Genomic DNA, 13659 nt, shown 5'->3' with positions numbered 1-13659 from the left:
TGCATGTCAGACTTCTCATTTTAAGTTCTGATTCAAAGATAATAGAAGTGGTCTACTGAAAATCTCTACTAAATGTTAAGTTTTGCACAGCCAATAACTAGATCCTTAGATACATCTATGGATTTTTCCTTATGATGGATACATACTTACAGGCTATATGCCTGTCATCAAATTTGAAACAAATAGCTTTGACAATCAACTATAATGATATGCACAGGGATCCTCTTCTTCATCTACACCCAAAGATAAAGCCAGATAGCAGGCTGCAAGCTCCAACTAAGTTAGAGTAATTAGGAACTCTCACCTACACTCTGGTTTCACAGACATTCAGACGATAACCAGGGGCAGAAGAAGTACCATCTGCATTTCCTCATGTACTTATCCAGCCTATTCAAGGTAAAAGCACATATGACTAGAATTCCCCTCAGAATATGCCTCAATCAATTATACAAACAAGTTACTTTTTTGTTTTTTGAGACGGAGTCTCGCTCTGCCCCGCAGGCTGGAGTGCAGTGGGGAGATCTCGGCTCACTGCTGTGACAACTTCTGAGGCTCAAGAGATTCTCGTGCCTCAGCCTCCTGAGTAGCTGGGACTACAGGCATGCATCACTACATCTGGCTAATTTTTGTATTTTCGTAGAGATGGGGTTTCACCATGTTGGCCAGGCTGGTCTTAGATTCCTGGCCTCAAGTGATCTGCCTGTCTTGGCCTCCCAAAGTGCTGGGATTACAGGCATCAGCCACTGCACCTGGCCAAACAAGTTACTTCATTCTCTTAACAGATTTACCTTTTAGGAGTTTCATCCAAGCTTGTATTTATCTGATGAGAACAGTGATAACTGTTGTAACCTCAAGCTGTATTCTCACTATAGATTTTCAATATGTATAATAATAATTCAAAGTTTAGAGGACAAAGGCTCTGCCATAATATTTCAATTAATATAAGCTAAAGTACAGCTTTTATGTATACTGTTGATTGTTTTACACACGGGAACTCTTTGATACATGTTTAGAAAAATCAACTTTCAGAATAAATGGTGTGTTTGTGTGTATGTGATGTGGAAGTAAACTGAGAAAAGTATATAACTAGTATACTGTCTCTTTAAAATAAAATTATTTTCCAAGATCTACTAAATTCAGGACCTAAACGAGTATGTCTTGTATTGATGGTATTCTTAATTGTTGACTAACTTTCAATAATTAAAAAAATAAAAACGTCACTGACTAAATACAGCAATGATCCTTCATAACTATATTGTCTCTAAAGAAAGTTACTTTTATGGCTTTTTCATGCCACAGTTCCTAATAAGCCAAGAGTTATTCTTTGTAAAGTAAGAATAATGTTATTTTGCTTGAAACCATATACAATCCAATAGTAGTAGAATGTATTTGAAGGCCCAAATAAGGATTTTTTGTGTATATTTCAGTCTCTTTTCCTAACTTTGCATATTCAAAGCTAATAGAATATTTCTTAAGAATTAAAATTATTTTGTTTTAAAAACATTTTTGGAATCCCACAGCTCTGGCTTATTTTCTATCCATCAGTATCATAAAAATTTATTTTAAGCAGATACTAAATCTAAAGGTAATTTTTAAAAAACACAAGGAAGATAATTCAATGGTCCACTCTGAATAGGCCCTTCCTTTTGTCACACTCAGTATGGACTTTAATAAGAAAAAACTTGTAATATTAGACAACCCTACAGCCAACATCTCACTCAACAGGGAAAAGTTGAAAGCATTCCCTATAAGAACTGTAACAAGGATGCCCACTTTCCCACTCCTATTCAAAATAGTATTCTAAGTCCTAGCCAGAGCAATTAGGCAAGAGAAAGAAATAAAAGGCATCCAAAATGGAAAAGTGGAAGTGAAATTATCCCTGTTCACTGACGGAGTGATCTCATTATATATAGAAACCCCTCAAGACTCCATCAAAAAATTTTTAGATTTGATAAAAGAATTCAGGGAAGTTTCAGAATGTAAAATTAATGTGTACAAATCAGTAGCATTTCTATACACCAATAACAATCTAGCTGAGAACAAAATCAAGAAAGCAATCTCATTTACAAGAGCTACCAAAAAAAAAAAAAAACCTAGAATATATTCAACCAAGGAGGTGAAAGCTCTACATGGAAAACTACAAAATACTGATGAAAGAAATTGTAGATGACACAATGAGAAAACATCCCATGCTCATGGATTGAAAGAGTTAATATCACTAAAATGACCTTACTGCCTAAAGCAATATACAGATTGAATGTAATTCCTATCAAAATCCCAGCATCATTTTTCACAGAATTAGAAAAAAAAAAAAAATCCTAAAGTACATATGTAACCACAAAAGAGCCTGAATAGTGAAAGCAATCTTGGGCAAAAAGAACAAATTACACTACAAGGTTATAATAACCAAAACAGCATGATACTGGTATAAAAGTAGGTACATAGATCGATGGAACAAAATAAAGAATCCAGAAATAAAGTCACATATGTACAGCCAACTGATCTTTGACAAAGCCAAGAACATACACTGGGGAAAAGCTACCCTTTTTGATAAATGGTGCTGGGAAAATTGGGTTGCCATACACAGCATAATGAAACTGGACCCCTATCTTTCAGCATATAAAAAAATCGACTCAAAACGGATTGAAGACTTAAGACCAAAAGCTATAAAAATACTAGAAGACAATCTAGGGAAAATTCTTTTGGACACTGGTCTAGGCAAATAATTCATGACTAAGACCTCAAAAGCACAGACAACAAAAACAGACAAATGGGACTTAATTAAACTAAAAAGCTTCTGCACAGTAGAAGAAATAATCAACAGAGTGAACAGATAATCTGTAGAATGGGAGAAATATTTGCTAACTATGCATCCTACTGGGGACTTATATCCAGAACCTCAAACAACTGAATAACAACAACAACAACAACAACAACAACAACAACAACAACAACAACAAAATAATCCCATTAAAAAGTGGGGAAAGGACATGAATAGACATTTTTAAAAGAAGACATACAAATAGCCAACAGACATATGAAAAAATGCTTAATACCAGTAATCATCAGAGAAACGCCAATGAAAACCACAATGAGATACTATCTTTCACCAGTCAGAATGGCTGTCATGAAAAAGACAAAAATAGTAACAGATGATGAGGATGTGGAGATAAGAGAACAATAACATGCAGCTGGTGGGAATGTAAACTAGTACAACCTCTGATGAAAAACAGTATGGAGATTTCTCCAAGAACTAAAAAGAGAACTACCATTCAATCTACCAATCTCATGACTGAGTATCTACCCAAAGGAAAATAAATCATTATATCAAAAAGGTACCTGTACCTGTATGTGTCTTGCAGCACTATTAACAATAGCAAAGATACAGAATCAACCAAAGTGTTCATCAATGGATGACCGAATAAAGTACAGTACATATACGCAATGAAATACTATTCAGCCATAAAAAAATGAATCATGACTTTTGCAGCAATATGGATGGAAGTGGAGGCCACTATCTTATTTGAAATAAGTCAGACACAGACAGACAAATACCACATTTTCAGTCACAAGTGGGAGCTAAATAATGTTTACACATGGATGCAGAGTATGGAATAAGCAGTGGAGACTCAGAGCATGAGAGAGTAGGGGGTGGATAATGAGAAATTACTTAATGGGCACCATGTAAGTTATTGGGGTGATGTATAACCTAAAAGCCCTGACTTCACCACTATGCAATCTATCCAAGCAAAAATTTTACACTTTTACCCCATATATTTTATACAAATAAAAAAATAAACACTTTGGTAACTCATAATAGCAGAGGCAGTACAATTAGACAGTTCTACACCCTAAAAATGACATATGTTAAATAAACATTAATATTTTTTGTACATACATGCACATGTAATATACACACACGTATTTACTTTATAGATTCTATCAGCTGAGAACCTTAAAATGTCTTGGAATAAATGAAAATGAAGCAAATGACAAGGAAAACAGTCTCTTACCTGGTAGATATCAGAAAGACTGCTGCTTCCAGAATCACTAGTGATACTACATCCTGAATGGCTAGAAGAAACGTGGGTCACCTGTGGGTGGAGACTGTCAGTAAGATGCAGTTTTGTGAAATCTGCAGGAAGCTATGGAAGGAGCAGGAAAAACTAGGATTACAATCTGAATCAAGAACTCCAAGAAGACATTTTAAAATTAAAATATCATATTTTATTCTATCCCATTGAAGTAAAAATGGTATTCATTTTCCACATTCACAAATTACTAAATATTGTCTTATTTACCAAAAATCACATAATAATTTTTAAAGTGTATGAGCACACAGTAAGCCTTAAATAACACTAATTCAATGCTTTAAATAGGTGGGTCTGGTGATTAAGATAAACTTGGGTATTTAATTTAGTTAGCTAAAATTTTCCAATCACACATCAATGAGCAAATTAGGCTACTACTATTTATTAGCCATCACAAATGTAACTTTGTGGCAAAAAGCAGTTTAAACAAGAAGACACATTTAAGCTTCTTTTATACCCAAATGATGTTTAAAGGTTAAGAAAAAAGAGAGCATCTTAGAATTGATGAAGTATACTGCCATACAAGCAACTGTACTAGGCTCTACAAAGAAGAGAGAAGAATGCCATCAAAGATCTTAGATTTGAAAAAGTTATGGACAACACTTACCTATCTATACTCATATACATAAATATCAACTTTCTACATGTTCATGTTTAAATAAAAACAGTCTCTATTAAAATAAACACATTCACTAAGCATCTTTTATGTGTTCTGCATCCCTTATATACCAGAGAAAATGCATTTAAAAAAACCCACTCATACAATGGCATATTTGACAAATATTTACTGAGTCTCTTTTCTCTTATTATGCCCTAGTCATGTGAGAATCTAAGAAAACAGATGTAATGTTCTGAAGAATCTTACACTCTTATCAGTTATTACCAATTCTTTTGAATAAAAAAGGCATTCTATTTATCTATAATATCACATATTATACTACTGAGCTATTAAACAGCATTTCAAAATACATGTTAACTAGCATCATGAAATACTGATAACACTCCCTTTTTCCTGCATATTGATCCTATTTAGCTGGTGAATAGTTATAAATATAAGGACTAACTGTTAAAACTTAAATAAATGTTAACCTTAGTAATACTCCCATCTACCTTTTGAGGCTCATTCCCTCTCCCCCTCCAAAATGTTAGGGCATAGTTTAGAGTAGGCCTCACAAGGGAGACAGTTCGGATTTGTGACAATGCTCAATGGATTTTGATACTTCAGAGCTCCAAGTAGGCAAAATGTATTTATATCCCATATTAATTCAGACCTACTTTCTGAATGGATTATACCCCCTCTACCTTAAGTGAATTATATTGAACAATATTTACATACAATCTGTTTAGAAATAATAACTTTATGGGATACGAGGCATACAAAGGGAAGATTTAAACATGAACTTCATAGGGGCATATAATTAGATGCCAAATAAATGGAGAAAAATCTATTTGTTGAGGGAGCTTGGAGAAGTGAAATAATCGCAAACCTATCTTATTAACAGTGTTTATAAAGAAACTGGTAATTGAAGATGTTGTAAAATATGTAATATTTAGGAGAATAACAACTTATCTGTAAGGGATAGGCAAATACCTCTAAATTCAGAATTTATATGTTTCATTCATAATGTAGAATAGTGAAATATTTGCAGGACTTCTTCAGGAACAATTCCAAGATACAAGTTTACAGATATGTATTAATGACTATAATTTTACATGTAGCTAAATAGATGGTGATCAGATATTAAAATAAATAATAGGCAGGATAGAGACCCTTCATTGTCTTAGCTACTCTTCCATTTAATTCAGTCACTTACTGCAGAAGGCAACTGGGGAAACATTACTCTATGGCTTAGAGATGTTAAAAGGCATCAATCAATACATGTAATGAGAGAACAATAAACTGATTTCTATTGATTATCTTTTGCAGACATGACTCAGGTTGACATGCCACATAGTGTATTTTTTTTTTTAATTAATGTGTCAAATGAAGATAAAACAATCTAATGAATTTTTTTTTTTTTTTTTTTTTTGAGATGGAGTCTCGCGCTGTCACCCAGGCTGGAGTGCAGTGGCCGGATCTCAGCTCACTGCAAGCTCCGCCTCCCGGGTTCACGCCATTCTCCTGCCTCCACCTCCCGAGTAGCTGGGACTACAGGCGTCCGCCACCTCGGCCGGCTAGTTTTTTGTATTTTTTAGTAGAGACGGGGTTTCACCGTGTTAACCAGGATGGTCTCGATCTCCTGACCTCATGATCCGTCCGTCTCGGCCTCCCAAAGTGCTGGGATTACAGGCTTGAGCCACCGCGCCCGGCCAATCTAATGAATTTTTACACTTTATTTATTCAGGTCTCACAGAATTCTCTTCTCTTTAGAATCCATCATCTGGTCATCTTCCCTGACTAAGAATTCACTGTATGGAGAGCACTAGGAGCTGTAAGAGCTCCAAACCTAACAGAAGAGACATTTATCCAGCTTTTAGATACCACAATCTATTCATTTGTGCCTACTTACAGTCACAAATATCAGAATTACATGGAAATGTTAGGCCCAGAACCATAAGACTGTCAAAAGAGAAATATTTTTGCTTTTAAAAATTCAATTATATTTAATAAATACTTATTGAATATCTGCCGTGTCATACACTCTGCTAGGGGCAGAGAATATCAAGATAAGTAAGACATTCCTAACTCTAAACCTCTACTACCTCCAAATTCACTGTGTGACAGGTGTTACAAACAATAGAAAATAAATGTTTTTTATTTTTATTTTTATTTTAAAGACACAGACTTCCTCAACTGTCCAGGCTGGAATGTAGAGACACAATCATAGCTCACTATAGCCTTAAACTCCTGGGCTGAAGTGATCCTTCCACCTCAGCCTCCTGAGTAGTTGGAACCACAGGCACATGCCACCATGCCCAGCTAATTTTAAAATTTTTTGCAAGTAATAAAAAAGGGTCTCTCTATGTTGCCCAGGTTGGTCTCAAACTTCTGGCCTTAAGCAATCCTCCCTCCTCAGAGGGCTGGGATTACAGGTGTGAGCCACTGCAAACATTGTTTTTATCTCTTTCTCTCCACTATCTGTGTTCTTTGCAGAATGGCATGAAATAATGATACATTAAAGTAAATGCATATATAAATTAGCATTAATTAAATACCTTTTAATATGAGATATGTAAGAATAGATGCCATGTTCAAAAAAACCTTAAAATCTTTTCCCACCAATTAGGATCACAATACTATTATTAATTTTTTTTTTTTTTTTTTTTTTTTTGGAGACAGAATCTTGCTCTGTTGCCCAGGGTGAGGTGTGGTGGCACAATCTCAGCTCACTGCAACTTCCACCTCCTGGATTTAAGCGATTCTCCTTCCTCAGCCTCCCAAAAAGCTGGGATTACAGGTGCCCACCACCCCGGCTATTTATTTATTTATTTATTTTATTTGTTTAAGCAGAGACAGGCTTTCACCATGTTGGCCAAGCTGGTCTCAAACTGCTGGCCTCAAGTGATCCACCTGCGCAACCTCCTAAAGTGCTGGGATTACAGGCATGAGTCACCACATCTGGCATTATTATTAAATTTTATTGACAATACACATCAGTCAAGTTATGGAATGGGAGATGTTACAAAAGGTGTTCCCATAAGGAAAGAAACTGAAATGCACTGATTTGGCTCTGCCATGACACTCTAATGGAATAGAGGCCTGAGCCCATGCCTAGGAAAAATGGAGTTTCTAGGAGGCAAATAAACCATGTAGGGGTTAAGAGTCAGGAGGCAGACACAGGGGCAGATGCCCATATTTAAACCCAAGGGCATCAGGGCAACAGAGATCTGAGGAATATATACAAGAAAGGCACAACATGACAGCAAGCATCCCTGACTCTAAACTTTTTCTAAGCTTGACCCAGTGCCAATTTAAATTACTATGTATCAGTATGCTATTTAAATTACAGATTAAATTGAAGTTGTGAATTATCTTGCAACTGCAGCCACCATTTATAACAAATTCTGTTCAAAAAAAAAATTTATAAAGCTAGAAATATACAGTAATTACCTGAATAAAATCAATAATTAAGTTAATTAAATGAGAAAGTAACACATTTTATGTAATTTTAATACCAATGTATTTTCCAACAATTCATTAAGAACACAATTCAAAGGAATCTTTTCACCTATATTTTTCATTTTTATCACTTAAATATTTATTTTAATATTTGATTATATAAATATATTACTGCTTAATTTTTTTTGTTCCTGGAACAAGCAACCTATAGTCCTAAAAAACACCACCTGTGAATCACAATTTTAATAAACTACTCTTAGGCAAATGGTTGAATCACAGTTTAACTACAAACACTGCTAAATACATAAGAAACAAGGGTAATATTTAAATCAGGTTCTTAAATCAGACTTAGATTATATTAATTATATATTATATTTAAATCAGATAATATTAATTTTAGGTTTATGCATATATGAAGTAATAAAGTATTTATATTAGTATTAAAGTACATAAAGTAATACTTTATATAATACTTTATATAAGTATTATAATAAAGGATACTATATTTTCATTCAGCATTCATCCATCATTTATTGAAAGCCTGTGTTGTGAGGACTGAATAAATAAATGGGTGTGAAGGACTTAGAGAAGCGCCCGGCACACAGGAAGTAATACTTTATATAAGCATAAATCTAAAATTAATCACAGTTTCATAAAACCTTGGTATCATTTGTTTAATAATTTTTTGTTGTTTTATTATGTAGGACAAACAGATGCTACCATAATTAGCTTTGAAAAAATAAATTCTACATATTATTTAAGTCTCTATAATATATAAATAGGAATTTGATAATCACTGATTAATCTAATGGTTGGCATTTATAAAATCACTAGCTAATAAATGAACTCTACCTTGAACATAAAGACAATGAGTATGGATGCCTTGAAGTCTCTGATACCAATAAGTAAATACTCATAAGTAAATAAGTAATAACAAGTAAAAAAAAAAAAAAAGTTAAATTGGTAAAATACCTAAAGTTGGTGACAGTGCAGTACAAACAAGGGTGGCTGCCCTTCTTCTTCCTTTCCATCCTGAATTAATTACTGATATAGCCCAGCATCTGTGGTACTAGATCCCCAAGTTTTGGGGATGAATTTTGTGGAATTTTATTATCAACAGAGGCTTATTCTCCTTTTTTTTTTTTATATGTAAAAGAGAGTTTCATGCTCCAAGATACCTATCATCATCATCTTAGGACTGCTGAGAAATCCAACAGTTAAAAACAAAAAAATACTGTCTATTGACTGAAATGTATTTAACTGATAATTTTCCAAACTAATCTTGGAACCACTTTAAGTAACAGTTACAACAGAATGCACAACGTTTGGGGTGATGACCACTGGAATCTAGTCAATCTTCCCGGGCATCTTACCTTGAATAAAACTACTTAAATTAAATATCACACTTAGTGACTAAAAGTAACTTTATATTAAGATGCATCACTCAGAATTTACCCAAATGAACACTGCTCTCCCCATATCATTGTTAAGAGTTTTGAGTCTTTATGTTCATGCTTTTAATCTCTACAAGGTGGAGTCAGTATATTCCTAGACATATTTTCTATTTTTCTCTGAGGTATTTGTAAAAAATAAAGCATACTATATTTTCATTCAGCATTCATCCATCATTTATTGAAAGCCTGTGTTGTGAGGACTGAATAAATAAATGGGTGTGAAGGACTTAGAGAAGTGCCTGGCACACAGAAATGACTAAACAAGTGTTAAGTATAGATCGTCACGGACCAGATTCTGCAAGGCACAGGTCCTTTCCAAATTCACGTTCCTGTAGCTGGAATCTAAGCCTAGATGCCAATGGATTATTGAGCTATTCCCAGAAAGGGCTTTTATGGCCAAAGTCACCCAGCTATAGACACTATCTTTCACTCCCTCTGGAGCTCAAGTTGTTTTAAAAGCCATTCATATTGTTTCTCTTTCTCTAGGCAGGCACACACATACACACCCACATTGTCTTCTTTTTTTTTTTCCCTTTCTGCTACTATCTTTTCAGGTACTACTAGTTCTGACACTCTTTGACTTGTTTCTACATGCAGCTTGATGAGGCAGGAAATTTTTTAGTAGCTCATTTTAAAGACCAGTTTATAATCTGATCAACTTTTATTTCTTTGAATCCTATCTCTTTAAGAACACCAGAAAAAGTAAACATTTGGACTTTTAAATATTATTTACCATAGTAATTTTGACTCCTCTCATAATCCCTTTATATACACCCTAGATACAACACCCATCCTTGAAGGCTTCATCTATCAGTATTCCACAAAGCAAAGAGAAAGATTTTTGTAAAATATACAATTTATTTTGCTAATAAATGTATATAATGTCAGGAAACAAAAGTTTTCTAAATCTGTCATGAGTTAATAACTTAATAAACTGATAAGGCCTAATGTTTTTCTGATTAAACTACAGGTAGAGTTTTTAAGGAGTTGATATAACTATGCTTTATAAGAATAGTTCTGCAAAAATGTATTTGCTTTTATCTACTGGAGAAAACTGCCAAAATTAACAATTTGTAAGAACTTAACATTCTTCCAGCTTCCTACCAGGCTCAGAAGACAGAAGCCTCATGTTAGCCATATATGGATTTATCTTCTGTTCAACTACCTCCTAAGTCAAGCAAACCTGGGCAAGTCAGTTAACTTCTGTGTACCTCAGTTTCTTCTATGAAATGACTGTAACATAAGAGAGTGATCAAATGAAATAATCACTGTCGTCCAAATAATCTACCTTACATACGCCTCTCTGTTCCTTCTCATTTCTTCTGTCATTTTTCCATTCAACATCCTTCACCACGTTAGGCCAGATATTTTTCAAATTCCGTGGAAACAAAGAAGCCAACCAAATGACTTGTTTTGACAGGGTCATACCTAAAACTACCATTACGGTAGTTCACTTACTACGTATTTCCCCAAAAGTCTACGTATTACCTTTTAAATAAATCATGTATTTATATGGAGAGGAACTCACTGCTTGGAATACCATAATAAATTTTGCAAACTAAATAACCTCATTGTCATGATATGCTTATAGCTCAATTACTCTCTTTTATAAATATTCAAGTTTCTGTAGTTTAGAATTCTCTCAAAGTGATAACAACTTGGGTAGTTTTGTGCTTTTATGTGTATTGCCTTATTATATTTGACTGCAAAAGCCTCGAAAATAGTACGTATTTGGCACAGACATATGCTACAAACTAAGTATGGTAAAACCATAAAACTTTGCTCCTGCCATACGGAGCACACCACCTCTCAGAGGACAGTCTGAACAGAAACACCACTGTGTTGTGTGTTTTTTTGGGGGTGGGGGAGGGGATGTATTTCAAATGTTCCTTGCTACTTTCCTATATTATGATAATGTTTTAGAGAGAGTTGTAACAGAGAAGGCTTGATAAGATGTGGCTTATACAATGAATATTTCACATGGCTTGCTGTCCAAATATATATCTTTATGTGGTGGAATCAGCTACTGAAATATGGTACTCTAGCCCTCTCCCAAGGCAGAAAGGAATTAATTCTTACATGTATGAAATGGGGACACTTTAAACACACTTGGGACCCCGATGAGGAAAATAAATAATCAGAATTAGTGAACTGGTTGAAAAGAGACTGTCTGTCACAAGGTGACTAATGTTTCAAAGCAAATACTTTTAGAAGGGTTTTTCCATTGAATGTTGAAAGAAAGCACTGAGTAGAAAGGAAACCTGTATGAACTTCACTTCAAAATGGCAGAGAGGAATACTTCCGGGTGATGAGAAACTGCATGATCTAAGTATCATGTATTTCAAAATGTGAAGCTTTGCCCCATTTTTCCAAAGATAACAAAATTAGATTACCTGTACACCAGTTACTATGTGCCAGGCCCTACTCTAAGTACTTGCATATATTAGCTCACTTAATTTTTAACAACACTCTTACAAAGTAGGTATTAGTAGGACTATTTTATGTAGGAGGAAACCTCAGATGCAGAAAAGTGACTTGCATCAAGATCACACAGCAAAAAGGTGATGGAAACAGATGGCAGCCCCAGACAAATGGCTAGGGAGCACACACTTAAGCATTAAACTTAAATATATTTATTAATTTAATAACTGACCTGAAAATTCTCATGGATATCAATGAAACAATCAAATGGCTATTTATGTCAACTTACTAGTGTAATACAAATTTCAAAATCACATGGAAAATAAAATATTAATTGTAAATAATTTCTCGCTCTCACGAAACTTTACATCTGCATCTCTAACATCAATGACTTTGACATTTGCAAAGCTGACTCACTTTTTGAGTCATCCAATTGAGTTTACATTCCTTCTAATTTGTTTAAGGTAGTGATGTGTCTATACATGACATAGTGCTGTACAACATTAGTGAAGCTGATTTTTCATTTTTCTTGCAAGTTCTTTACAACGACAATCATTTACTTTTTGCTTTATAAATTGATCTTTACAATGTTTATGGTAATATCCAGCAACTGCAATTTTGAGATCATATTTTCAGGACTCATTATTAAATCTACGTAAAACTTCTTTAACTCCCTTATACCAATGCCATCATGTGACTCTTACAAACATTCCAAGCTAAGATCGCTTGAGGTCATTTCTGATTTATTTTCCTTATGGAAAAAGTACATTCTTGTTTAAAAACAATAAATTGAGAGAGAACTTCATTATATAGAAGATTAAGGTGACTTATTTTCTGATAGTTGATTTTGATGGAAACAAAACCTTGTCTTATATATAATTTCCCCAACATTTGAAGGTCAGAAAAAATACTATGTGTGTGCACACGCTCTCTTGCGCGTGCTCTCTCTCTCTCACTTATGCTAGCTAGTCAATGAATTCTATCACTTTAAGAAAGATATCTGAGATATATGGCATCAAGAATAATAGCAGAATTATTATTAGAACCATTGAAAGTGTCATTGAAAAGATAACTGTCTTTTTTTCAAAATGGAAATGTTTATTTGAGACCTCAAACAGTACAATCCAACTGTTTATACAAGTTTCCATAGAAACACGAAGGTAGTTGATTAATGTATATATGGCCAAATGAAATGTCCTGTTGCCTGTTAATAAACAGTTTTATGATGGATTTCAAGTGACAGCCACACTATTCTCACTTCAAATACACATACGTACACACACACGCACACAAATGCACGTACACAGGCATGCACTCTGCATATAATTCCTTTTCCTTTTCAATTCATTTTCAACCATCAACGACGACTCATTTGAAAAGCACGAATCCCTCTGGGAGATTCCAAAAAATTCTCTAGATTACCAGTCCAAGAACTTTCAATGAAAAACACAGCAACTGTTGGCACTGAGTTGGGTGATTTAAAAGTCATGTTCTGGGTAGTATTTCATCTGTTTTAAATTCCAAAGTCCTCTGTATATTTTCTCTTAATGTTAGATTGCTTTGGGGCGAGGGGGCATGTATTGTGTAACAGGCAATGCAATGAATGTTTCATACATTGTCTCTTTGTTCTAAT

General features: G+C 34.3%; 1 protein-coding gene across 17 annotated transcripts in view; it reads right to left on the bottom strand.

Annotated features, from left to right (window-relative positions):
- The window catches only part of RAPGEF2 (Rap guanine nucleotide exchange factor 2), a 486440-nt gene that overhangs the window by 51174 nt on the left and 421607 nt on the right, over positions 1-13659 (bottom strand). For all 17 annotated transcript variants that reach the window (XM_078002396.1, XM_028848850.2, XM_015139431.3 and 14 more), the window contains one exon: positions 4014-4145. In XM_078002396.1, coding sequence (XP_077858522.1) covers positions 4014-4145 — 132 coding nt within the window. The remainder of the gene's footprint in view (positions 1-4013; positions 4146-13659) is intronic.

This window comes from Macaca mulatta, chromosome 5 (genome assembly GCF_049350105.2).
Source record: "Macaca mulatta isolate MMU2019108-1 chromosome 5, T2T-MMU8v2.0, whole genome shotgun sequence".
In the NCBI taxonomy this organism is placed as follows: Eukaryota; Metazoa; Chordata; class Mammalia; order Primates; family Cercopithecidae; genus Macaca; species Macaca mulatta.
This window is presented reverse-complemented; position numbering and strand designations above follow the sequence as displayed.